At 49.3% G+C, this 27,507-nt stretch overlaps 1 protein-coding gene and 1 pseudogene across 2 annotated transcripts; both read right to left on the minus strand.

Annotated features, from left to right (window-relative positions):
• Positions 1–13,441: 13,441 nt before the first annotated feature.
• On the minus strand, positions 13,442–15,882 carry LOC124681243 (annotated as a pseudogene).
• Positions 15,883–20,246: 4,364 nt separating this feature from the next.
• Positions 20,247–24,669, minus strand: LOC124681240 (nuclear pore complex protein NUP98A-like). Of its 2 annotated transcripts, none has more exons than XM_047216177.1 (6): positions 24,251–24,669; positions 22,466–23,616; positions 22,280–22,346; positions 22,113–22,182; positions 21,632–21,770; positions 20,247–21,448 (listed from the first exon to the last, which is right to left on the minus strand). In XM_047216177.1, the coding sequence occupies exons 1-6, from the start codon at positions 24,645–24,647 to the stop codon at positions 20,510–20,512; spliced, it is 2,763 nt and encodes a 920-aa protein (XP_047072133.1). In that variant the 5' UTR covers positions 24,648–24,669; the 3' UTR covers positions 20,247–20,509. The 2 variants fall into 2 exon arrangements, with proteins under 2 accessions (XP_047072133.1, XP_047072132.1); XM_047216176.1 differs by having other exon boundaries at positions 22,113–22,191; positions 24,251–24,667.
• Positions 24,670–27,507: the final 2,838 nt, after the last annotated feature.

Below are 27,507 nucleotides of genomic sequence, written 5' to 3' on the forward strand. Positions count from 1 at the left end.
TTTTTGTAAATCTTTAACCTAGGCCATTTTGAATTGTGTCAATGGTTTGGAAGTGATACTAAACTTATAAGAATCACTTTTGAATCAAGAAAACCTAAATCAAATCGAAGGAAAAATCAAAATCAAGTGACATGTGATAATGGTCACTTGTGCCATTTTTAGCATCTTACCCTCTTTGAGCCCCTGTATTAAGAGATTTCTAAACCAAACACTCCCAACTCTTTGCACCTCATCCAAGACCTCATCAAGTTGAACACTTTTGATGTTGACCACTTTGACTAGTTCCTTTTCTATTTCTTAATATAAGGATGCAAAGTGGTGACATTGAATCAGATTCTAGATTATGCACATTTTGGATTTTTCACAAATCAATTCCATTTTGCACCCCACCACCACCAACATGTGCCAAATCATATATGAATCACACCCATAAAAGGATTTGGCAAAATTCAAATTTATATTTCTTTCGGCCATTTCATCAAACACATTGTGTGCAATAATTTGGAAAGTTAACACATGCTATTATTCACTGGATTTTAGACTAAACCTCACACTTTCTGTCATCATGGACCTTCTCTTACACCCAGTACACCATGCCAAGCCTTGGAGACATGATAAAAGTGGAGACATGATCACATTGCAACCATGCCGGCCACCATTGACATCATCATGAAAAACCCCTCTCACTTGCCCTCTCTGGTCACCCTCACATTGTCAAATAGGCTCACCTCATCCTCCTAAGCAAGCTCGTACCCTCCCTGGCCGAAGACAAGCACGGCATTGGCCGGAAACCGACGTGCCCAGACGCGCCCACGACGCCTAGGTCATGCCAGGACGCGCCCAGACACGACACTGGACGTGCCAGTACGCCGCCTCGCCCCATCGCGTCCGTCCTCCCCTCGCCTTCTCCTTTCGCACACGCACGCGCCTACGCACCAGCTAGCGCCTAGACACGATCACCTACACGCGGAAGCCCTGTCGCCGTCGCCATGATCGCCGATCTCCGCCGGTACACGCGCAGACGTTGACATCGCCAGAGCCGTCTCGTCCTCCTTTTTCTGCGCCATCACGCTCACGCTGCTCGCCATGATGTCTGCAACCTCACGTGCCCACTCCCTTGCCTCTTCGCGCACCGGAGCGGCCGCGCCATGGACGACCCGAGCGCTTCCCTCGGCCACCTCGCGCCCTTATAAATAGAGCCTCCCCCGAGCCTTTCTCTTCACACCATCTCGCTCCCCACCTTCTTCTCGATCTCCTCGATCCTCTTCCTCTCCACATTGTCGCCGGAGCAGCGCCAATTGCACGCCGGAGCCCCGACAGTACACCGCAAGCTCGCCGTCGATTGCCGCCGCCCCAGGACCTGCCGCTTGTACCAGACGCTCCGCCACCCTCGACAACCTCACCCTACCACCTCGCCGACGACCGTCAACCGCCGGTGAGCTCCCCTACCCCCAACCCTCGCCGCGCCAGTAGCCCCCTCTCGCCGGAGACGACGACGCTCATGCGCCGTTCGATCGCAATCTAATCCTACGGCCTCCCTCTGCTCATACCGTTTCGCTAGTTAAGTGTGACTGACGGGCGGGACCCAGTGTCAGGCGGCCCGCTGCGCACTGGAGCGCAGCTGGGCCGGCCCAATTCGTTTCCCGCGCGTCCATTTCATTCAAATTCGTTTAATTCGATTTAAATTCAAATTAACTGAAATTCTTTAGTGATGTCACAATCAAAATTGAATAGAATCAAATATATTGAGTCAAATTTGATGAATTTTATATGGTTGGAAAGCCTATGAAATTCTCTATCAAACCCCACTGGTCTCAACCCTAGATTTATTATGGACCACTTGCAATAAAAATAACAAGGCAGTAGGTTTTCAAATTTCAGACAATTATTAAAAATCAACCATAATGAATTTTGAGGTGATTCAAATTCTCATAATTCACATTTCAAATACTCTAATTGTTTATGCAACAATATGACATGGTTGTTTAAAAAATCATGGGCTAGATTCAAATAATGACTATGTAGTCATTTCTAGCTCATTTAAATTATTTCAAAAATAGTATTTAAATTCTATGAGATGTAGCATCCCATTTAAATCTTTGTCTCAAGTAATTCAATATGAGGAAATAACCTTGTTATAAAGAAACTCATATTCAATTACTTGATGATATTAAATTGTTCAATAGTAGTGTTTAAATTGCATGAGGTGTAATACCTCATTTAAATCATTTTCCCCAAATGATAAAATATGAAGTGGTGACTTGGGTCAACATGAGTTCATACTTTATTATTTGAGGAAATTAAATCTTAAACAAGATTCATGAGAGGAAATTATTTCTCAAAAGAAACAAATAGAAACTCTAATAAATATTTTCAATAAGAGGAAATTTTTTTTCTTAAAAAGAAAACAAAGTCAACCACCATGTTAATAAGGATGTGATGATAGATTAGTTTGTGTGAACCAATTGAGTGTTTGATCTAGCATTTAAGATTTGTTTGGTGATTGTTACTTCGTATCCGTTTATAGACGTTAGTACCGAAGACTACCAGGAGGAGAGGTCTTCTACGAAGAGGAAGAAGAAAACTTTGATCACTACACCACTCAAGGCAAGTACCCTAATGCAAAGCTCTACTAGAGCAAGGCATCATTCCAATATTATTTTGTGTTTAAGGATCCAATCCCAAGTTTTATTCTTACAAGCTTTACTTTGGTTTATCAAAGTCTACTGTGTTCATAGTTCACTTTGGTCTAGATATGAAGTATTACAAGAGTATCAAAGATAGCCTAGAGAGCTACAAGTTAGTTAGCACCCCTCATGAGTAGTTGCTAGTGCTAAACTAAAATTGACTACTCTAGATGGGAAACATGTGAATCAAATGACTTTGAAAACCTTGGAATGATGAGTCATTCTATTGAAAGCTTTTGAGGGTGAATATGACTTGTGAATGACATTGGGAATTTTACCAAAAACTTATGGTTGGGTTCTGATGCGATACCTTTCCAATTTTCAAGTACCCCCACAATACCTGAATCTGGGTAGGGCATAACTGGAAACTTATGTATTTTAGTATGGGTTCCCTCTGAACAAGCGTCATAGGGGTTATGCCGAGGCTGCCTCCGTTGAAAGTGAAATGACGTGAAATGAGGTGAATGTCCGACCCAAGCCCTGTGCAGTTCCCAGGTTGGCGGTTTTCCCTCACTGGGAGGCCAAGCTCATGGGGAGAGGTGCCTATACTAGGGTATGTAAATGAAAGGTTATGATTGGCAGTCCGCACACTGAGTGTGATAAATCAGGGCCAGTTATCCTTGACGGATTATTGCAATTATTGTGGCACAAGCGTACGACCTCTGCAGAGTTTAAACTATTCGAATAGCCGCGTCCGCGGTCATGGACAGTTGGAAAGGCCATATTGTTCCGTCATCAGAACTTTTCAAAATGTGACTGGTGACTTGTGACTTGAATTGGAAATGTGACTTTGACCTTTGAATCACAACAGAGTTGTGGGAATGACACTAATGTTCCCACTTGATTTAAGTTAGGGAAATGAAGAGTCTTTGGTTACTAAATGCTTATGACGTAAAACTGGCTTTATGCAAATGAACCTAGAGCTTAGAATTCCATTGGTATAGTTCATAGTGCTTACACTAGTTTTAGTTTGCGAGTACTTTAAAAGTACTCATGGCTTTGTCTCTGGCTATTCAAACGGACAGACTATGAAGAGGAGCACCACTACCAGGAAGACGGACAGCAGGACGTCTATGATAACTAGGACTACTCCTGACGTCAACAGTTGCCTGTGGAGCAGATGGAGCGCTACTACGTTTCTTCCGCTGTGTGTTATGTATTTGATCTCTAGATCAATTGTTGTAATGAGACTGGATCATGTGATCCTTCGTTATAAGACAATTATGGTTTGTAATGAATGATGTTCTCTGATATCAATCTATTATGTCTCGCAAAAACAATATTCATGGGATTGCGATGTATGGCATAATAGGCATCTGGACTTAAAAATCCGGGTGTTGACACTGCCTCTTTCCATTGTTGTCGAGGAAAAAGTGCATTTGGCATGGTCCGTTTAAGAGATCCTCGAGTGATACATATAGCCTCTGAAACCTTGGTCCATTATTTTGCCTATTGGGACGGGAACCGTCCTTGTAATCGCTTCGCTGCTCGCCACTTTTTTGATAATCGTCTCGATTGTTTCCCCCGCTGTTTCCTCGAAAACCAGCCGATATTTGGCCGGGAGCATCATAATCTGAGAACTGGCGAGGGAACCGTCGCCTATTTTGAAATTTTTGGTTGCGCTCATCCTCAGGCGACCTGTGTCATTTATTATGAACAGCATCTTCTCCATCCGCCCAACGATTCGCTATTTCCATGAGTGCTGCTATTGTTTTCGGGTTGGTTCTTCCTAAATCCTCGACAAAGTCTCTCCTTCGAATTCCAGCAACAAATGCATCTACTGCTCTCTCGTCAGATATGTTTTCTGCCGAGTTTTTGATGATGTTCCACCTCTGGATATACATCCTCATTGGTTCGTCATAATTCTGTCTGCAAGCCCTCAGCTGTTCCAATGATGCGGGTTTCTTGCACGTGGATCGGAAGTTCTTCACAAATATATCCTCGAAACTTTCCCAGCTGTCGATACAACCAGGAGGCAGCTTCTTTATCCATGATCGTGCGGCTCCACTCAAGTGTACTTGGATGCTTTGCATGGCTGTTGCTCTAGTTCCACCCATTAGTTTCACCGTCTCCGGGTAGTCGATTAACCAGTCCTCGGGATCTTGCAGGCCATCAAATTTTTTGTAATTATCGGGTAGCTTAAACCCTGATGGAACTGGAGTTTTACGGATTCGTCTCGTAAAGCACGGGAGCCCACACATATCCTCTTCGTCAACCTCTGGTGAGTGCCGATGTTCCCTTCTTTCGTGTCGCGCTCTATCAACCCTTGCTTGTGTCGTTGTATCTCTTACCCCACTCGTTCTAGCAGGGTCTTGCACCACTACGGTAGGTCGTGGACTATTTTGCCTTGAAGATCCTCGGGAGGCGTACTTGCGAACGCTGTTCCCATGGCTCCAACTCCTTCCATGGCCATGTTATACAGTGCTTCTCTTGGATCTCCGGGAGGTGGCCTGGACGCCAGGATGAAAGCTTGTGTCGCCATATATCCGACTCACGGTGTCTTTGGAATAATATTCCCCCTCGTATCTATCGACATAAAGGACATATCGAGGTTTTGAACTAGGTTCTCCCTCTCAGCCTCATGTATATGTTGTAAACGAGACCTTGCCCTGTTTCGAGCTGCTCTGTGACTATCTCCTCCCGAAGTACCTGATTGTCGACTCAACTCAGCTCTTCGCCTGCTTGACTCGGAAGCCGCGGCTTGCCTCCTATCCAGCTCAGCTTTCTATTTTTCAAGCTCTCGTCTAGCACGGGAAAGTCTATATTGGTATGCTTGCAACTCTTCAGATGTGGCGGTTACAGTCATTGGTTCTGTGCCATCAATAGCTCTTGCGACTCTGTCCCAAACTGCCTGCGGAAATTGCACCATCTGTCATGTTCCAGGTCCGACATATTTGGTTCCCAAGCCTCGCATAAGATCAGCGGGATCGATGTACGGATTTCCCGCGTTATCGAAATCCTCTGATGTCTCCTCCTGTGGTCGACTTGTATCTACAATTGCACAAATTTGATGATATTTTGAACTTTGACCTTTGTTGGGATTGGTGACACCGTCGTATAGATCGGCGAAGACCTCTCCAACGGAAGTGGATTTGTCGATGAAGCTGAAACTATCGACGTTGTCTGAGTCGCTGCTTATACTGGAGTCCGCAGGCGACTCGAAGGACATGTTGCCGAAGATCTTGGCGAGTTTTTCGCTTGTCGTAGTTGTGACGAAGCGTGGCGGCGAAATCTCCTCATCGCCTGTCTCGAACGATGACAATGATTCCGAAAAATCGGAACCAACCGTCGACGATATCGACGAAATCGGAACCTCGAGACGATGCAATCCTTCTTTTCCGACGCGGAACTGGAACTTTCCGAACGTCATCTCCATAGGCTCCTCCAGATACGCATATGCATCCAAACGGGAGGGCGGGTGAGGAACAAAATCGACTAGATCAGTTTCAATCCGTTTACCTCTGTCCATCGCGTTGCTTGCCACCGAAGAAGTCGATGATCTTGAACGTGTCATCGAGATCAGCTCCTTGTCGCCTCTAATTCCCACAGACTGCGCCAATTGACAAGGTATTAACTTGTCAATGCCTACGGATTGTAGACTAGGGTTTAGTTGGAAGTAGAGGGCAAGTAGATCCCGAAGGTTCAGCCGGAAAAGTACTCGACTACTAGAAAACTAGGATTGTGTTGACAATGAAATCGATCCCCTCTTTATCCCTCGACTCCCCCTTATATAGGAGGCGGAGCCGAGGGCTTCATGATGTACAAGTTACAAAGTCCGGGAGACTCTTTGAGTTCGTCCCGTGATAGTTTTACAAGTCAATATTCCTAATACAACTCTATATTTCCAAACTATTCTATAACTGGGCTTCCAGGCTTCATAAACTTCGGGTCTTCGGCCTTTCATAAAACCCTGGGTACCATCTTCGGCAGGCCCATTGGGGATGCCTATGTCACCCCCCCCCCCCGCCCCCGCATTGGGCGGCTCGGGCGGAACCCTAGCGCTGCCACCACTTCCTCCCCCTGCCGCCATCGGCGCGCGCGTGCGGGCAAGCTCATGAAGCTATCGACGGCGGAAGGTCCCCATCTCGCGTCGCGCCCGCGGAGGCGGCGCTGGATCTACGGCGGTGACGACCTGCCGGTGGCGGGGCTTGTCGGTGTCCAGCGTGGTGGGCTCCTGGGCGGCGGCCTCGGCCGGTTGTTCTGCGGCGCGTCGTGCCAGCTGCCTTGGCAAGGGCTGCAGTGGTCGGGTGATGGCTCGGCGATGCGGCTGGCGGCGGGGTGACCCCGAAGGCTGCGGATCCGGCTTCTTCGGTGGCGTGGTCGTGCCTAGTGGTGGACGGTGAGTCCTCTGCGCATCCCTTTCAGTGGCTCACGTTGGTGGCCTTCTTCGGTGTTAGGGGTGACAGCGGACGACTCGTCGACGGGTCTGTGGTTGGTGGCGGCCTCCTCTTCCGCCGATGAGGTCGAACGGCGGGTGGCGGTGAGGGGACATGTCGTTCTGCCTAATAAAAGGTGGTTGTCCTAGGGTTTCTCTCGCGCCAAGTGAAGATCGGTCGGAAGCTTCTTCCCACCGGGCTGGCTGGATTGTCGTGTTCCGGAAGGTCCTACCGGCGACATTCATTGTGCGATCAATGCCTGAAGATTGCTGGATTTAGTGTTTTCGTTTGGGCGCACCCATGTTTTTTATCTGACCGTTTGATTTTAGAGGGAGCGCTTTGAAGCTCTGATGGCTTTTAATATCATGGAGCCTGATCGTTTTCTTTCCATGATGCCGGTGGAGAATGTCATGAAAGACGAGACCAGTGGAAGAACAATGGTGGTCGGATCTTGGTGGTGAGGTGGAATTGGCTTGGAGCTTCATGACTTCAAACAATGACTTGTATGTGGGGGCGACTGCATAGGAGAAGTTCAGAGGTCTATCTTTCAGGGTGAAAATCCAAGGTCTGACTTTAATTGGTTGTGGCTGACAATGTTCTTGTTGAAGGTATTATTTTGAGAGGGAGGACTTTCTTCAGGATGAGAACCTAAGATCTATGATCGGGCGACGACAGCTTTTGTGCATTGTTTTCTTCTTGGAGGCATCGCTTATGCAGAAACTGATCTTCTGGTATTGTCTTGGTGGTGTTAGTCTTGTTGTTTCATGTTTTCGATCTTTGTAGCGGGATTTTTCTTTTCTGTAATTTTTCTCTTTTTTTGGTTGTGTGCACCCTTTATGACACTAGGGCATGATGTTGTTGCATAGGCTAAGTGTAATTGGTATCTCCACGATATTATTATTTATCGAAAAAAGTATGACAATTCCATTTTTTTCAGCCATACCGTGGTACCATCAAACTAATCACCGCTTACACTTTATTAGGCATATGGTGCACGAGGGTGAAATCTTCACAACAGTACTAAGGGCATCTTCAACGGGGCGATTGCCTCCGCCCGGGCCCAAAACGTCTGGTACCATCTTCAGCGGAGCGATGTATAGTGACCGGGCGCGACGCAAACGTGGCCTAAATATACGCCAGGTTTGCGTCTCTGCGGACGCAGCGGCCGTCCGCCCGGTCCTCGCACGGCCCGCCGGGCAGGGGCACAGCTGCTTCGTCTTCCGCGTTATTACTTACAGGCGGTTGCAGCCTTTCCAGGGCCGCTTTAATGGCGCGCCTCGGCTTTCGCGAGCGTGCGCAGCTGGGCGGCGTCGCAGTGGCAGGACATTGAAGGCGAGATGGCGTCCAAGCCTCTTAAGGGACGCAACTGGCGCTCATTTCCCCGACCATACCATTGCCAGAGCCCACACTATCCACCCGACCGACGCCATGGGGAAGAAATGCTGGCCGTTCCGCAAGACCAAGAACGACCACGAGGCTAGCGGCTCGCAGTCCGGCAAGAAGCCACGGGTCGAGCGGTACGTCCGCGTCGGAGGAAAACCAGCCGGTACCATGGCCGGACGCAAACCTGCCTTGAGGGGGCTGTTACCTCATCACGAGGCGCGTGCCCCCCCCCCCGTCTTTGCGCGTGGGCCGAGAGCGGCGGGACGAGGTGCGCCGTCGCCGAGCGATCTTGCCGCCGGATCTCCGGGAAGATCAGGCGTACGCGCTGTTCGACGCGCGCCGCCGCGCTGGCTAACTCAGCAACGTCGACTACTTCGACTGCGAGATCGCCGCGGAAGAAGAAGAGAACGACCAGAAGGACGCGGACGAGGACGCGGACATGGCAGAGTACGACCACGACGATGGTGCGCCAGCGTGGGATCCGAAGATCCAGCCGCCGGACATTACCGAGGAGGAGGCCATTGCCATGGCACTGGCCAACAGCGAGCTCGACGAGCTCAACGAGCTCGCTTTGTGGGACGGGCTCGCAATCCAGCTCCGTGAGTTCGCGCTCGCGCATGGGAGGCCGGCGACTCCTCCGGCCACGCCGACGCGTTCCAACGACCGCGCTCCGGCTGCTTGCTCCGGCACGGGATCCTGCTCACCTTCACCACGAGCCTCTCGCGCGGCGACGGCTTGGCTGCAGTTGCCGCAGCCTGCCCTACCTCCTCCACCGTCGGCGTACCAGCTTCCATGGCCGACGCCGGAGTTCATCGACCTCGTCAGCGACGACGACCAGTAGGCAGTACCTACTTTTACCACGCCTTTATAGCCTTTTTATGTTTTTTATTTATGTAAATTATGACTTTATGAATGGAAAAAAAAATTATGCATCGTGCCGCTGGAGCCACCTCCGACGCAAACAGACGCGCAGACGATTTTGACCATTTCGGCCGACGCAAACGGAGCGGACGATTTCGACCAATTCAGCTGATGGAAACGGACGCGATACGTCCGTTTAGACGTCTGAAATGCGCTGCCCCGTTGGAGTTGCCCTAACAGCGCGTGAGCGCGTATGAGTTGCACACTAGAAAGGACCCACATACTTCCAATAGACAGGGAGTGTGCGGAAAGGTTCATAGAATAGTAAAATATAAGAATAGAAAAAATGTAGGATTAAAATGTAATGCCTACTTTAATTCTACATAAATTTATATAAACTAAAACTTTGAGTAGACGATAGATTTTATATAAAATGTAATGCAAGCATTATACGAAAATTTTCTATGAAAATCAATCCTACAAAGCATCAAACAACCATCGTAGAAAAACTTTCTAAATAATTTGATCTTATAATTTTTTTATGCAAATCCTTTGAATCAAATAGGCTCTCATTGACTGGGTGCAGATAAAGTAGATGATTCTTAATTTAATACGGAGTAATAACCAGAAGATTAACTAGGTGAATAATACGGAATCCTGATGGATCACTAGGTCACTGCTTGTATATGTCCAAGGGCAAATGGAATTTGGGCTGGCCGGTCCCGATTCAGGCGTCCTAATCATGCAAGCATGTGCTTGTTACTCTCCATCGCGATCGATCGAGATTACCGCAGCAGTAGCGGGGTCTCAATCCAAACACAATGAGTTCAGTCCAAACCTGTCGCGTCGCTGCAGCCGAATTCCTTTGGATCTATCCGCTTGCTCTCTATCCACATTCTTATTCCCGTACATGCGTGGTAATATTATATCTTCAATTCTTCTTCCGAGCGATAGAATAAAACTCAGGCTGGCTATTACAAATTCAGTTTGAAGTTCTGAACCTGTTGATCAGAGTGAGTGAAAAGCCATGTGTCTCAAAAATCAACTTCGAACTGAACAAACCATATATGGAGATGCACGTCGCCGCTAACGGATTGGATCGGACGGCTAAAGGCCAAATTCAAATGTTAACATGCTATATCTATGAACAGTGTTGTCTTCTTTACCACCCATTGGCAGGACAGTAGGATCGATTTGTGCCAAACACTGACTGACTGTCGATCAGCTAGCAATGGCTTTTCTAACAACAGCAGTCAGTCAGTCAATCAGTCAGCAGTGCTGTCGCTCTCTCTCTTAGTCTCTCCCCAAATTTGCATCTTCTTCCATCAACATCTGGATATAAACAGCTCAACACCAATCAAGTCCTCCTATAATTGATTTAAGCCGCGGCAACCAGAGGCCGATCGAATTCTTCATCAATGGCAGTAACATTTAACAACGCTGCTGCCGTCATTGTTGTTAGCAACATCCAGGGCAAAAAGTTGTTCATCTTCTGCTCAATGAGTTCAAGGAATGAAATCAACTGTTAGAGCATCTGCAGTCGCGTCCCCCAAACCGTCCCCCAAACCGCGCCGGATTGAGCGTTTGGGGGACGTGTTTCGTTCGTGCCGCGTTTGGGGGACGTCGCTCCCCAGTCGCGTCCCCCAAACAAAATTTCGCAAATTTTAAACTTGACTAGATTCGATTAGATTCGTCCAAACTTACATAGATTCGAACGAAGTTTGACTAACTTTAAAACTAAACCTAATCTAGAACCACTTGCGGCGGCCGGAGGCGTTGTAGATGCTGGCTGGAAGTTGTACATCTCGTCGGTGACGACCTCCCGCTGCCGCGCTCGTCGACGGGCTCATCCACGGGCTCGTCCTTCGCCAAGCCGCTTGGTCTGCCTCGCCGTCGTCGGTGAGGTCCGCCGGCGGCTTGCCGGAGTCGCGGATGGACATGGCGATCGCCGCGTCCGAGTTGCCCTCCGAGCGTCCTTGTCGTCCATGGACGCCAAGAACGCCGCCCGCGGCCACAGGCGGTCCTCGGGGTCGTCGGCTGCGGCGATGAGCGCTGGCTGCCGCTCGTACTCCGCCCGGCGGCGCCGCTGCGGCGCTTCCTCCGGCTCCTCCTTCACCTCGGCTTCGGGATGAGGAGGGCGCCGCCGCGCCTCCCTTGCCGCCGCCGCTGCCGCTACCGCCACGCCTCGTGTTGACGGGCGTCGCCGGCTCCTCCTTGACCTCCCGTTTGGGAACGGTGTACGGCGCCGGCCGGTGCGACGAGGACGGCGTCGATCGCGCCGGCCCGGGGAAGAAGAGTGCGAGGAGGACGAGTACGTCGTCCTCCTCGGCTGCCAGTGAGGAGACGGCGGCGGCGGCAGCGGCATCTCCGGCCTTGGAGCGCCGTTGCGGAGGCCGCGGATGACGTTCTCGAGGGTGCGCCCGGAACGCCCCGGCACGGGCGCGGCCTTCCTCGTTCCGGTTGTTGGGCCCGCCGATGAGGCCGGTGGTCTTGTGCATCTCGACGTCGTGCCTGGCCTTGAAGTACGTGACCCGCCGGTCGTCGTTGTCCTTGGCCGCCCATGTCGGATCCGCCCGCTCCTCGGCGGTGAGTTGAGCCCGACGGGCCTTGATGGCGTCCGCCATTGCTGTGTGTCCCGGCTTCGGCGGCGGCGGGATGCCAATGCCGTTCCACGGCCATCTTCCGGCCCGCCGCCGCTGGCAGCGGCCGCATGTCCGACGGGGCCCGGATGCGGGCGTGGTACGGCGCCCACGCCTCCGCCACGGTGAGGGCCGCCGCGGCGGAGCCGTTCGCCGCGGCGATCTTGCGGGAGGACGAGCTCGACATTTTTGAGCGGCGAGGAGAGGATGCGGGAAGAGGGAGCGGCGGCGACGAGAAGGATTATGATGAGCGGCGATAAGCGGAGCGTCTTAAAACGGCGGCGGCGCGGGTGGTTGCACGCAGCAACTCCGGCGCGGACGGCCACGCGGCCATGCACGACGAGACGCGTCCCTGCGTCGCTGGGAAAACAGGGACGCCATTAACGTCGCTTGACCAAAGGTAGGCGACGGGGTTTTAGCCTTCCGTGCCGCTGACGCGTCGGGCCCGCGTCGGTTGGCCTCGCGTTTCGTTGTGTCCGACGTTCCCGGAGCGTCCCCTGTGGAACGGGGACGGGCTCGGGGCGCCGGACAAAAATGAGCTTTGGGGGACGCGGCTGGAACGCTTTTTTTGTCCGGCGCGCCCCAAATCGCTTTGGGGGACGGTTTGGGGGACGCGACTGGAGATGCTCTTAGCTGCGCCTGGAGTGCTCAACGTACACACATGGCACAATGAACTTCAAACTGCGAAACCGATCACTGTGGATGCAGCTTGATTCGACCACCAATTGAGTGCTGAACTGAATCCAGAACCACGTTCAAAGTTCAGGCGATGAAAAATAATTAAAAAATAAAAAACCGTACCTATTTTCGCACGGCGATCGCAAGTACAGTGTGTGAAAAAAGTCAGATAACATGAAGAGGATAGGCGGCAAGCGAGAGTGTACACCATTATTGTCCCCATCAGTACCACCAAAGAAGACGAACAAAAAATGAACCAAGAACAGCGCTCACATTTCTTACTGATTGCTAATGAGTGGTTACTGCACACGCTTTGCCAACTTGCATGCACCGACATGGTCAAATGAGCAGAAAATATACCGAGTAGCACTCACGGTTCATGCAGTAGAAAGCTCATGTGGTGATGATTCATCTTTGTTTTTCAAACGGGCGATCTCTGAATTTACACACCTTTGTGCCGTTGCAATTTTCAGTTGTGATAAGGTAGGTGCCCTTTGAGCAGATGATGCTGAGCACAAGTTGGGGTTAGCATCAACGTCTACTAACCCTGCCCGATGCAATACCAATTGAATTTCCGTTAAAGTTATACCTTTGCGTGACAGTATCCTAGACTTTTCCAGTGTGCTTTTGGCAAAAGTCTCATATGCAGGCGATAAAAGAACGACAAAGGCACTGACTTACTCAAGTCTCAAGTCTGAACATTCTATATGCTGAATAGCTAAAGTTCAGTAGCTAAACATGGTGACCTGGTAGGAGTAGTAACATGACTTGGTGACTTCACTACCAAGTTAGATAATTTTATCTAGTCATCCACAAATCTTTCCCACCATACAAATTTTTCAATATGAACTAAACCCCTGACAAATTATGATAGATCAGAGGGAGCAGTCATCCACAAATCTTCCCCACCATGTAAATTATTCTACGTACAGCAGCAATTTGATTGAGTTTCCTTGAGGCCAGGGATTAGATTGAGCATCCATTAGGCAACCCTTCCTATATTCACATTCATCTATGAACAGATAAACGATCTCATCTGAACTCATGCACAAAAAAGAAAGAAAACCAAGCCCAAAAAGAACACAAGCGCCCTCTGTTTTGCCCTCACATTATACTTGTAAGTTGTAAATTCTAGTGCAGCTGCCACTCCATAGAGTCGTCGTCGAAGTCGAGGCTGCTGGCGCAGTCGAGCATGGCGTTCTGCTGCTGCTCGTAGCGGCAAATGTAGTTGAGTCCGACGAGCAGGTCGCAGATGAGCGCCTCCGTCTTGTCCCGGTCGGCGAAGTGCAGCGTCTGCAGCAGCAGCACGCTCTTCCCGCTGGGCACGAGCTGCTGCTGCTCGAAGCTCCTCTCGGCCTGCCACCGCATGGTGTCGTGCGCCATGGGCGCCACCCACGCCAGCGTCTTCTCCAGCGTCTCCCGCCAGTCGTGCGCGGCGAAGGCGTCGTAGATCGCCGTGCTCCGGACGTAGCTCCGCAGCTTCTTCCTCAGCGACGCCCTCAGGCTCCACGGGAGCATCTGGTACAGGTCGTCCCGGGCCTCCTCGCCCACCAGGTGCGGGTACTGCAGCAGCTTCTCGATGATGATGATGACGTTGGCGTAGTGCAGCGAGAGCGCCGAGCCGCCGACCGTCGACGGCGCGGCCAGCGACGTCGCCGTGCTCTTCGGGCCGAACCGCGGACGTCTCTTCTTGGTCGTCGTCGCCGGCGCCGGTGGCGTGGACTCGCCGCTGAACGGCACCAGCATCCCGGACCTGATGGTGCTGATGCAGCTGGCGTCCTCCGAGAAGTCGTCCTCGAACCCGCCGTCGTCCTTCCACGACGCCGAGCTGCTCAGGCTCAGGCACTCCATGAACATGTTCCCCCCGCAATTCGAGCTCGCCGGACGCGGCGCGTCGACAAGATCGACCTTGGCGATCGGCCCCGACTTGGCATCCTCGTCGTTTAGATTCCGGCTGCTCCGGATTGGGGCGGTGACCGGGCCGGAGAAAAGCCGCCGGCTCTGGTCGCATTGCCCGTGGCGGCGCGCGAGGAGGAGGTCGAGGCCGAGCATGGGGTCGCCGAAGACGAGGCGGATGCGGTGGTAGATGGCGCAGACGGCGCGGGCGAGCAGGAGCACGGCCTTGTCGTAGGTCCAGCCCCAGAGCGAGGCGTCGCGGAGCCGTCGCACGTCGTGGCGACGGCGCTGCGCGAGGAACCGGCGGCGGGCCTCGTCGGTGGGGAGCTTCTGCGCGGACTGCTCGAGGTCGGCGAGCGCGTCCAGCTCCGCGTACAGCGCGGCCGTGGCGGCGGCCATGCGGTCGAGCTGGCGGAAGAGCGACGGCGTCGCGGAGGAGGCGGGCGCGACGGCACCGGAGCGGCCGGCGAGGAGGTCGGCGTAGACGTGGTCGAACCCCTGGAGCGCCGGGGCCGTGCAGCGGCGGCCGAGGCGGGCGGCGACGGCGGCGACGCGGTTGAGCGCGTCGAGCTTCTCGGCGAGCGCGAGGGCGAGGAGGCGCGCGTCGTCGTCGGGCTCCACGAGCGCGCGCACGGCGCGGGAGCCGAGGCAGAGCGGGCCGAGCAGGCGCGCGGACTCGGCGTCGGAGAGGAGCGGTGGAGGCTGGCGGCGCGCGACATGGCGTTGGCCACCTCGAACGACAGGATGCCCACCCTGCCGTCCTCCCCCGCCGTCGACAAGGCGCCGGCTTTCTTCGCCTTCTTGGACGAGGTCGCCCTGGCGAGCACCTTCTGCACGAGCGGCTCCGCCACCATGGCTGGACCGAGCGCTCGCCCAATTGAAGATTTCGCTAGCAAGAAACCATGAAAGAAGAGCTATGTGCAGGGGATTCAGTAACCAACAAGACCAACGCGAAACACCGGTTGGTGATTTGAATTCGGACCCGTCCGTCCGATCTCGGGTGCCGCTCGCTCGAGCTAGGAGACGACGAAATAATGGCGGAACAGAAGAGGTCAGGGCAGGGCAGAGAGACAGCGCTGCTACCAGACACCAGTAACAGACTTCACCGAAAAAGATAAGAGGAAGAAACAAGAAAAGAAATTCTCGAACCAAGCAGAAGGAGCTTGGTCAGAGGAGGAGAAATGGTGTGGTGGTAAACGAAGGAAAGCTGAGATCAGATGGATTGGGGCATCGCCATTGATGCGGCTTCACTGCTCGCTCGGCCTCGCTGGTGGCATTAAATCGCTATAAATTTGGAGCAGCAAACCAACAAAAGCAAACGACCTCACATCTGCTCAGCTCAGTCAAGTGAAGTGAAGTGGTTGGATCGGCCCGGGTAACTTTTCGAGTAGTATTTCCTTGTCTCCCGAGCGAGGCTGACTGGTGGGTCGGTGGGCGCGGTTGGGAAGGAGTAGTTGCTGCATTTGAAAAGGGCAGGTGGACTTTTGGAGCAAGTTAAACTTTACCAGTGCAACAGTACGAATTAAGAAGCACTACCTCCATCCCAAAGATTAATGCTTATATTTTTGAAAAAATTAAACTAAGTAAAATTTGACCAAATTTTACCAACAATATATCAATAAATATAATATCTTGTTGATACCATACGAAAATCTATTTCATTATCTATTTAATGATATTAATTTTGTATTTTGCATGTTAATAATTTTTGGTAAAAAATTTAGTTAAATTTGACATAGTTTAACTTTCTAAAAATAATATAAGCCTTAAACTTTACGATGGAGGTAGTACCTTACAACGGATGTGCATATGAAACCTTACAAATAGTAAAACCGAAAAATAATATGTAAGTGAAATAAGAAACATACACCATGAATTGTGCATGTCAAATGTATTGCATGCGTCAAGTATGAAAGTAAAATATAGGAGTTTATAAGTTGTGAAAAAGATAAATTGGGTAAAGAATAGTAAGATGACTCTGGTTTTTAATGTGCAAAAAAAATAGCAAGTTCGTTCTATTTTCCTTTTTATGTAGGCAACGTACGATTTGTATTTTTTCTTAAAATTTTGCGCAAGTATCTGGGAAATATGTACATGCAAGATTTATTTCTATTTTTTAATTGACGGGACGCGGGTGGCGGACCTTGCGCCTAACTTGGCGGCTTTGGTCCGTAAGCGTCACGCCAACTCCCGCTCCGTCAAGGATGGACTCGGTGGGGAGTGGTTGCGAGACTGCGGACCTAACCTGCGAGCTGCCGCGGTCCCGGAGTTCTTCCTCTTGTGGAGTGTCATTTCCGATGTCCTGCTTTCGCCTGAGCGGGAAGACTCCTTTCGTTGGCGGTGGACGGCTGATGGCGTTTACTCCACCAAGTCGGCTTACGGTGCCTTTTTCGCCGGAACCACTGTGGCGCCGGTAGCTTCCCAGATTTGGCGGTCGCGAGCCCCCTACAGTTGCAAGTTCTTCGTTTGGCTTGCCTCCCGGAATAGGTGCTGGCGGCGGATAGACTACAGCGTCGTGGTCTTCCCCACCCTGCAGCTTGCCCCTTATGCGACCAGGAGCCGGAGTCCATCCAGCACCTCCTGCTAGGTTGCGCGGTTGCTTGGGCCTCAGTGGTGGTCCTCGCTGACCTGCCCTCCGGGGTCTAGGTGGGACCTTTGGATGGCATTCATCCTTGTCTTCTGGTGTATCTGGAGGCACCGGAACGATGCGGTGTTCAACGGCGCTGCACCGGAGGCTCGAACTATTAGGGGTAGGATCAAGGAGGAGTCCCTTAGTTGGCGTCTAGCTAGGTTGTTTCGCTCGGAGCCTTTTGGTTTTCCCAACCCTTTTCCTTTCTCGTGGAGGGACGGAGATTAGGCTTTGCTCTGGGAGTTGTCACCCTTGTTGACAGCATGTACGATGTTGTGCGGGTCTTCTGGCTCTTTCTTCTATGTGATTAATACACCTCCCAGGGTGTATTCTCGAAAAAAATCTTTGCAATGTGAATTTTGAGATTTATTGAAACTCGTGTGCATGTGGATCTGGTTATTTTGTTGAGAAGTGATTCTAAATAGCCACCAAGATGCCAAACAGAGCTGTGTTTTGGTTTTAGCAAGTGTTTTCATAGTTTTGTTATGTGGTCGTGATAGTTAAAGCGAGCATCATCAGCACCCCCTCCAATAGCACCTTCAATAGGGCTTTTGGGTGATTGTTGTGGCTGACCTCCAAATAAACTATTGACACTGGGGTAGGAGGTGGCGTTTTGGCTCATAGAAGCAAATGCTTTCTTTATACAAAATAATTAAAAAACAATTTTAAAAATGTCAAAAAATTCTGACATAAATTTTTTGGTGTACATCGTGACATTCTTTGTTAGTGCACAAGTTTTCATGGAGAAATAATATTTTATGTGGCGTGTACAAAAACGACAAAAAAATGTCCTGTACGTAGTCGTGTTATAGCATCACAATTTTTCTTTTTTACAGAAGCTACAAATTTTTGTAGTTTCTTTTGAAAACTTGTGCACGAACATAAAATGTGTAGATGTACATGAAAATTTTTACTTTAGAATTTTTTGGCACTTCGAAATGTAGATTCACATAGTGGGAGCAAATGCTCCTATGAGCCAAAGTGAATATCCCCACTGGGGTAGCCATAACCTTTATAGCACCTACATCTGGGCAGGGCAGCCCGGCCCGGATGGCCCGGCCCGAAAATACTGGGCCAGGCCGGGTCAGGCTTGCAATTCGGGCCGGGCTCGGGTCTGAAATCTGAGCCCGAATGATGGGCCGGGCCGGGCTCGGGCGTTCGTTTTTGTGCATTTTAGCCTAGTCGGGCTGGGCCAGGCTTTTTTGCTCGTTCAGGCCGGGTTTGGGCTTAAATTACAGGCCCGACGGTCGGGCCAGGCTAGGCTTGGGCCTGACTTTTTACCCGCGGGCTTTTTTAAGCCCGGCTCGGCCCGAACTTTGCCCAGGTATAATAGCACCTCAAGTAGAACCCAAACCACAGGAACCGGCGCGGGAGCACTGACACAGGACACGAGGTTGGATACGAACATGCGGGTTCCACAGGACATCAACTCAAACATTCCTTCCATCCTATCTCGCCTCTCCCAACCGCCGCCGCCATATTCGACACCGATAGTTCGGCTACGTCTACCTAGCAATGCTCCTCGCCATTTATTCGAAGTCCCCGCCCTGCGTAGATCTGGTAGTCGACAACTCGTACTACAGCTTCGCTGCCGCTTTCGCACCCCGTATCACACGTGCATTTTTTCGACCGCCGACGCTCATTGACTCGCCATGCGCACGCATTCTCCAGCTAAGACATGCCTTGCACACAAAGTGTTTGATTGCGTTTTTTCCTAGATTTTTTGTCTAGTTAATTTTTTTTTTTTTGCGAATTTTGTCTAGTTAATTAGATAGGGTGTTTGGTTGCTTCATATCTTCAATTATATACTATGGATAGTAACGATGAGTTTATGATGAATTGATGCAACTGGAAGCCAATGATGATGAGAAATTGATGATCATCTCATGTCTTCTACGTTTGCAAGTGCAATTGAATGCCCCACTCTTCGGAATAGAGGTTCGAGATTTGGTAAGAGTAAGAACAAGGACCGCCAAAGGATGTAGAGTCATGTGATGCTAGAGGCCGAGTGGCCGACTATTCTGCCGATAACCTAACACATACCTCTAAGGATTTTTTTTTTTTTGGCAGAGCTTTTACATGAACAAGAGCATTGTGCAAGGTGAGAGGGAGTATGATGACTACATGTGGAAGCAAGACGGCACCGGAATGGTTGGCTTTTCATCTATTCATAAATACTTTACTACGAGGTGATTCACATATGGAGCTTTTGGAGACGCATGTATAAGTCCACATGTGATGCGAGCATGCACAAATTTCGTAAGGTTTGTGGTGGTAGTGTTTGGGCCAATCTATTTGAGAGCACAAAATGACTCATGCACAGCTCGTATCCTCGGATAGAAGGCAATGAAAGGATTTCCTAGCCACCAAAATGTGAATCTGTTTCCAAGACTTGCTAAAGGTAGTGCTTCGAAGTGTAATTATGAAATCAATTTCCACCAATACAACAAAAGTTACTATCTAGACGACGACCTCTATCCAAAATGGTCGGCTTCTATGAAGACAATCTCTAACCCTTTAGGTCATAAGAAATCCCACCTTGCTTCGCGTTGGGAGAGTTGTATGAAGTAGAGCGGGTATTTAGTGTGCTCGAGGCTTGTTTTGCTATGGTCGGTACCCTTCTCTTACGTGGGTGCGGTTTAGATATGTGAGGTCATGAATGCTTATATTTTCATGTACAACAAAATCAAGAGTGGACGCGCCGCTCCAGTGGTTGATGATCACCTATATGAACATGACCCACTTGCTAAATTTGATCAGTAGGTTTCAATCATATTTGATTATTTCCTCGCCATGCATCAGAAAATCCGTGACTAAGTTGTTTATCAGCAACCATAAAGGAAACCAAGCCTAGGTCTCGATCTAATTGATCTTTTCAAATTTTAACTTGTTTGAATTGTTGTATGTATCACTTTATTTTTCTATATTTTAATTACCATGGAACTAATTTAGGTATTTAAACTATGCAATATGGTTCCATTTAAAATTTGAAAAGGAACATGCTGAGAGCGCCCCTAGGGGCAGGCGTCCCCAATATGCCGCTGGCTTATTCCACTTATTTTGTCCACAAGATTTTGACACAATTTTAACAACATACTTAAAAGAAACCTCTACTTTCGTTTTCAAAAAGACAATCAAATCACTTATCCAATCCACACACATACTAACAGGGTGCCAGGCTGTAGTACTAGTTCTTTGCCATGGAAGCTAAGAAATATTGTACAGGAAAACATATAAAGGAAAGAACACGCCGTAGCAGCGTTCAGATTACCCTACAAGACAACAGCATCCAGATAACAAAAGCATCGCAACCATCAGGAAGCAGTTACCCAGACCAATTATACATATCGGCCAAGCTTACTAGGAATCGACCAGGCCTGATTCAGCTTCAGCAAACCCGTAGGAGCTGAAGTGCTTCACCTTGAACTTCCACTCACCCTTGACAGCGTCAAACGAGATGAACTCCACGCCCTGCTCCTCAGCTTTCTTCACCAGCATCTCCTTGTACTTGTCCACCCTAGGACCCTCCGTGTACTGCTCGTTTGTCTTCCTGTTAACACACTTGATGTTCAGAAGAGTCACCACAGCAGCTTTGTTCAGGCCCTCACCAACCGGGGGCTTCTTGCTCTCGTCCTTGTACACAATCACTTCACGGTTATTGAACTCCACGATTGACTCCAGATCAAGGCCCCTTACATCAGTCTCTCCCAAGAATTTGATGCTGCCATAGCCTTGGCGCCCGACAACAAAATCTCTCACCCGGCAGCAGTAGCCTGGTTCAGCACGTTCTTTGGCGGCAAGCTCCTCTAGACTAGGCTCCATGAAGTAATCTGCCTGGGAGAGCTTAGGCATGAGCTTGTCAACAGAAGAACCATTCACATACCGTGCTTCAGCCTCGGGCTTATTTGATACATTGTGGTGGCCATCGCGGTAGATGCCATTTTCCACTGGATCAGACCCAGTTGGTGACATGGAAGCCTTGTTGCGCTCCCTGCTAACCAAAACATCTTTTTGTTTGCCAAGATCAGTTGAAACGCTCGGTATTGATTGCCTGTCAACCGCACTACGTGAACGCAACTGTTCAGTTGGACGGATTACCAGACTTCTCGGGTTCTCTCTAGGGATGAAAAAGGCATCTGCTTTTGGTGTCACAGAAGATTCTTCATCATCAGCAAAGAATGGAACCTTTCCATCAGATGTCTGATTATATTTCCGTGGCAACAGTTTTATCCTCCTCTGTGACAAATGCCTAGGAACAACCATGGATACTGCTCTGCTCGGGAGAGGCTTCTCAGAAACCTGCAAGATAGCAAAATGCTTTGATCAAGCAAATGTCCTTCCTTTTGTTGTCTGCTGAGTAGCTCTAGATAACCCCAGTGGCACAAATTGTTAATTAATACCCCGTGCCCTCTCAAGCCTGTACGTACAGCCTTTCCACTCAACAGAAACCACTAGAAATACAAAAAGATAGTAAGAACTAACCGGCAAGCTTGATATTCCATACTGGATAGAGGGAGAGGATCCACCATTCCCAATGGACATCTGAGGCATTGCAGGAAGTGTCCCAAAGGGATTCGAAATAAGAGTTGGCTGCATGACCATATTGGACTGGGCAGTGGTTCTGCATCAAATGGTTAAAAGACAAATCATTCAATTAAGTCCAGTAAGTCGATTCCACATGCAGATTAAGTGGTAATATGGGTTGCCTAATACTCATTTGTGAGGTTAAATTGTGAACCAAGTCAAAACTCAGGGTTCAAACTTCAAAGCTATAAGAGACAAACTATTGATTGAAGGAAGCAATTAATTATTTTTTAAATCTACAATCTACAGAACCAATCTCGACATTATATATCAGTATTATTGATCACATTCTTGTTTGCCTCCACCTTATCAGTAGTTCAGCTCATCAAAAAGAAAATAAATAAATGTACATGTGAGAAGTAAATGAAAAGAGCCATACTGCTGTCCGAACTGGCCCAGATTCAGTGTGTTGGAAACACCAGAGAATCCTCCAACACCAGAGAATCCACCTGCAGAAGCTTCAGTATCCATGCAGCGCACAGAAGTTAAAAAACAAAGTCGTTAATTAAATGGACGCATTGAATGATTAGGAGACCAAACACTAACCTTGTTGAGTCTGAGGGAATGAGAACAAGCTTGGTGTTTGAGCAGGGGCAGATTGTGGAAATGTTGGCTAAAACGTAAGGAGAAAAGATAAACTTATTTTGCAAGGCAAGAGATATAGAAGTAAAATGTTGAGGTTTACATGATAGGAACAATGATATGATAATTGCAAGGGAATATGATGCTTACTGTTTGAAAAGGTGAAGATGTGTTGCTAAACAGCCCTCCAGTCATTCCAGGGTTAGATGTGTTGAACATACCAGTGGAGAAAGCTGGAGTGCTTGATTGCTGGTTAAAAGACTGGCTAAATGGCTGCTGCGTCATTGCAGGTGAAGACTGAAACAGCCCAGCTGATTGAGTGTTATTAATGGATAAGCCAGTGTTGAATGGATTTGTGGTTGTCGATGGCGTGCTGAATAGTGAAGTAGTAGTATTTCCAAACAGAGATGGTGAAGTGTTTGCGGAAAATGCAGAACTGCTAGTTTGACCAAATGAGGCAATCGTGGCCGACGAAAATGGGTTCGGAGTAGCACCAAAACCACCTGTAGAGGCCTTAGCGAATGGGTTCGCTGGTGTCGTTGGATTTGCTTGAAAAATCGGCTGTGGAGACGCAAAGCTGTTTGCAACTGGTGCTACAGAAGTGTTTGGTCCACCTTTGTCTCCCCGCTGGTAATCTTCCCACCTCAATTCTTCATGACTCTTGTCTTTGTACGCAGGCATGGCTGATATAGAATTAAGTTTTGCAGCAGGTTGACCACTTGTAGCACTGTCAGCATCTGGTGTTTGCGCATAAGGCTGTACTCTGGTTCCTCCAGATTGATTTCCAAATGAAGCTTGCCCAAACGCCGGTGCTGCTGTCTGTCCACCAAACGGAGAAGTTTGTGCCCCAAAAGGTGAAGGAGTTGTTCCGAAAGGAGTAGTACCGGCTGCAGCTGCTGTCTGTCCAAATGACGGCGAAGAACCAAAACTAAAAGCACTTGTTGATGCGCCAAACGAAGGTGTGGTTGAAGCTCCAAAAGCGGGAGCACTACTCACACCAAACGCTGTGGTAGAACCTGAAGCTCCAAAAGCAGGAGTTGTGGTTGAACCAAAGGGTGTGGAACCAAATGCTGGTGTGCTGGAAGCACCGAATAGGGATGTTGATGTCGAACCAAATGCCGGGGTGGTTGTGGCACCAAAGGCCGGCGTGGGCGTGGTGCCAAAGGCTGGCGTAGTTGTGGCGCCAAAAGTGGTATTGCCAAATGCTGGTTGTGTTTGCTGGAATGCGCCACCGAAAGGACTAGACTGGCTGGGAGATGATCCGAAACCACCAAAACTTGGCTTTTGTCCAAACAAAGATCCTGCAAAATTTGTAGAGTAGAGGAGCATTACATCACACGCGACAAAATTGTAGGTCTAAAGATGAAACGGTAAGAACAAACAGATTTAGTAGCATCAGCTAGTAAAAAGTAGCTACTATATGTAACAAACGCGGAATGCGACAAGAAATATTATACGCGACAATAAATATTACACGAGAGATGAATAACGCTGCCAAAACAACGGGAACTACCAAATGAGTCGCGGCGTTTCTCATTTAACGATGTTTTAATGAAGGCACTCACAACACAGGAACCTACAACCTTCAGGGACTACCAGCAACAGTTGGGATTTTTAGTAGTTGACATAGTAGAAATTCTAAGGTAAGCATCAAGGGATCGAACTGTTGCGCTAGATAGCACATTCCAAAAGGTTGGCTCAGCATAGCTTCGTTCTGTACTTCCAGGAAATAATGTAAAACTGGGAGTTGCTAAATTTATTGCAGCTTTCCTTCGATTTGATAGATTTCAGCAAGGTTAGAGGCGAAAAACTAAGTATGTTGGCATGGAAAGTAGAGATCCAGCAATAATTTAGACGCTTAATGAAAAAAATTATATGCTCAAATTAAGTGCAGAAGAAGAAGATAAAGGGTGAGATTGCAAGGGCGGCACAAACCACTGCCGAAGCTGGAGGACGCGGTGCCAAACGCAGGGGTTGACGATGCGCCAAAGGCCGGCGTGGAGGTCCCGAACGGGGAGGACGACGGGGTACCGAACGCCGGCGTGGATGGCTGGCCAAATCCGCCGGTCGACGCGGCGCCGAACGCCGGGGTGGATGTGGCCCCGAAGGCCGGAGCGGACGGCTGGCCGAAGGCGCCGGCGGAGGGGGTGGCGCCGAAAGGCGAGGCGGCCCCGGGCTGCGGCGCCCCGAAGGCGGGGGTGGGGCTGCCGAAGGGATTGTTGGCGGGGGTGCTGGTCTGGCCGAACCCCGATTGGGCCCCGAAAGGGTTGCTGGAGGTCTGCCCGAAGGCGCTGCCGGACGACTGCCCGAACGGATTGGTGGAGCCGAACATGGCTGCCCGGTGGTGTCGGGGGCGCCGGCGGCGGTGGGGGGAGGATTTGGGGGCGCCGGCGGCGGCGTGCTTTCTTCTTCCTCTTTCTAGCAACCTCTCGATCGAGGTCTTCTCACCGTGTCGGGCCGAGGAAAATAAGGTACTTGTTGCGGTGACTGCTTAGAAGCTAAGCGCAGATTTGCTATTTTAGTAGTAGCTCAAGCCCAAATAAGCCCAACATTTATTAATTGGGCTGCACCAAAGGACATTGGGCCTGGGCCACTAAGTTTGCACTCAACTATCATCCCTACAAAAACAAAACTAGCATGGAGCTTTTTCTTTTTAGCAGCAACATAGCACTTTATTCATTCAGAATAGAGGGTACAATACGAAGACCATCAGGTGGCTGATCAAACCAAACCTGACGTTCCAAACTAGAAGAAACAACGGAACGAGCTAATCTATGAGCCTCAGAGATTTAGCATATAGGAAATCAGTGACTGGGTAGTAAACAACCTTCAAAATCCAAGAGCTATCTGGAGTATTCGCCAAGCTTGGCGGGACAACATAGCAATGTTGAAAAACTTGATGTTCCGGAAGCCCATGCCCCCGTTGAACTTTGGAGAGCACATTATTCCCAGGAAACCCAGCAAGTCTTCCATTTTACATCTTTACTTCCCCACCAGAAGCTCCGGAGCATGGAGTTGATGGCCTGGCAGAGACCCCTGGGTAGGTTGAAACACGACATGGAGAAAACGGGGATGGCCATAGCCACCACCTGAATCAGCACTCCCTTGTCGGCTGCTGCTAGAAGTTGCTCGAGCCAACCTTGAATCTTTTTCCACATTCGATCCTTCAGATACTTGAACGCACCATTCTTTGACTTCCCCACATCCGATGGCATTCCAAATATTTCTCATTCAGGGTCTCATTGCGGACATTTAGAATGGTCTTTACAGACTGTCTTCGTGCCTCCATACAACCCTTACTGAAAAAATCGAAGATTTATCCAGGTTCACGCGCTGACCTGAAGCATTGCAGTATTTCTCCAATAATGTATTCACTGCCACAACACCCTCATCACTTGCGTTAACAAACAGCAGGCTATCATCGGAAAAAAGGAGGTGGTTGACAGCAGGAGCTATGGGTGCCACCTTAATCCCTTGGAGGTACGATGATTGACGACTTTGTTTTAGGAGGCCCGAAAGGCCCTCTAGTGCAAGAAGGAAGAGATAGGCGGAAATCGGGTCGCCTTGTCGAAGGCCACGAGATGGTCGGGAAGCTCTCCACATGCGATCCATTAAATAGAACTGAGAATGATACCGCAGTGACCATGCTCATAATCAGCTCCACCCAGCGATGGTGGAACCCCATCCTCAGCATTATAGCCCTAAGATATGCCCACTCCACACGGTCATAGGCCTTTCGCATGTCTTGCTTCAGAGCACAATGCCGATGTCTTTGCACCCCATTCCTCTTCATAAATGGAGACACTCATACGCCACAATTCTGTTATCGGTGATCAGCCTTCCTGGAATGAAAGCCGATTGTTTCTCCGAAATAATCTCCGGGAGGATTACCTTAAGACGGTTTGCCAAAACTTTGGATGCAATCTTGTATATCACATTGCATAGACTGATAGGTCTAAACTGACCTAGCTCCTTCGGAGAGGCCACTTTTGGGATCAAGACAATGAACGTCTTATTAATCCCTTCCGGGCTGTCCTCACCACGCAACACCCGTAGAACCGCCTTTGTCACTTCCTCACCACACAAATCCTGGTGCTTTTGGAAGAACTGTGGAGGAAAGCCGTCAGGGCCAGGCGCCTTGAGCGGGAACATTTGGAATCTGCCTTCACTTCCCCTTCCTCGAACGGAACAAGGAGTTGGGTATTCATCGCTTGGGTCACAGTGGGCTGCACTGACGCCAGCACCTCCGCCACCCCCTGAGATAGGCTCCGAGGTGTATAGATCATCATAAAAACCCCTCGTCAGTTGGCAAAGCTCGAGGTGATCTTCAGTAACGGTGCCATTAGGCCGGCCCAATCTCGTGATCCGATTTCTCTTCATGGAGCATTTGTTTGCGCACTACTTATTGACCAGAGTGTGCCACCCGAAGTTTTTTTTCTTTTGCTGCGGAAAGTAGCGGGAGTTTTTCATTAACTTGTAGGATTACAATAGATCAGAAAGCACTTAATATGGAGAAATATATATGAACCAAGGTTAGCAAGGTATTGTGCAACAATGGTTTGATCTCTACTACCCTTAGAAAAAACCAGCTCATCCATGAGCTTCTCGATTCCTTTGATAAGATGAGCTTCCTTGATCTAGGCACAATCAGTCTGCACACAAAAATAGGTTTATCACTGCATTCCAATGCTACGACCATACGAACCTTACATTACAACACATACGAACTTTACATTACAACACGAGTTTCAAGCTATGTGTGAGAGTAGAAGCAAAGGGCTTATGTCTGTTTCCAATTGAGCCGATCATATGGTTATTTAATATCATTCCTTTCATTATAGTGCAGCTCGTATTTGTTTGGCTCTCTAAAATAGGTTTTCGTCATGCCTTATATATGAAACAGTGATGATCATATAGGGAAATCAAACATAAGAAAATGATGTGGCAAAAAACAGAAACATGCCGAACAAGAAATAAAAAGATGTTACGGCCCTCGAGAGAGTGAGGAAAATAATCACGAGGTGACGAAGCAAGATGGCGGCCTACCACAATTGTACCTTCCTAATTTGTCCCACCGTCACGCTGTGTGGACCATGGATCATAGTACCAAGTAATCACATTCGACAACTGATGCCATGAAAACACGACATTGCTACCCATACTACGGAGCTACCCCTAGGGTTTCCCTTCAC

This window comes from Lolium rigidum, unplaced genomic scaffold, assembly GCF_022539505.1.
Source record: "Lolium rigidum isolate FL_2022 unplaced genomic scaffold, APGP_CSIRO_Lrig_0.1 contig_37353_1, whole genome shotgun sequence".
In the NCBI taxonomy this organism is placed as follows: Eukaryota; Viridiplantae; Streptophyta; class Magnoliopsida; order Poales; family Poaceae; genus Lolium; species Lolium rigidum.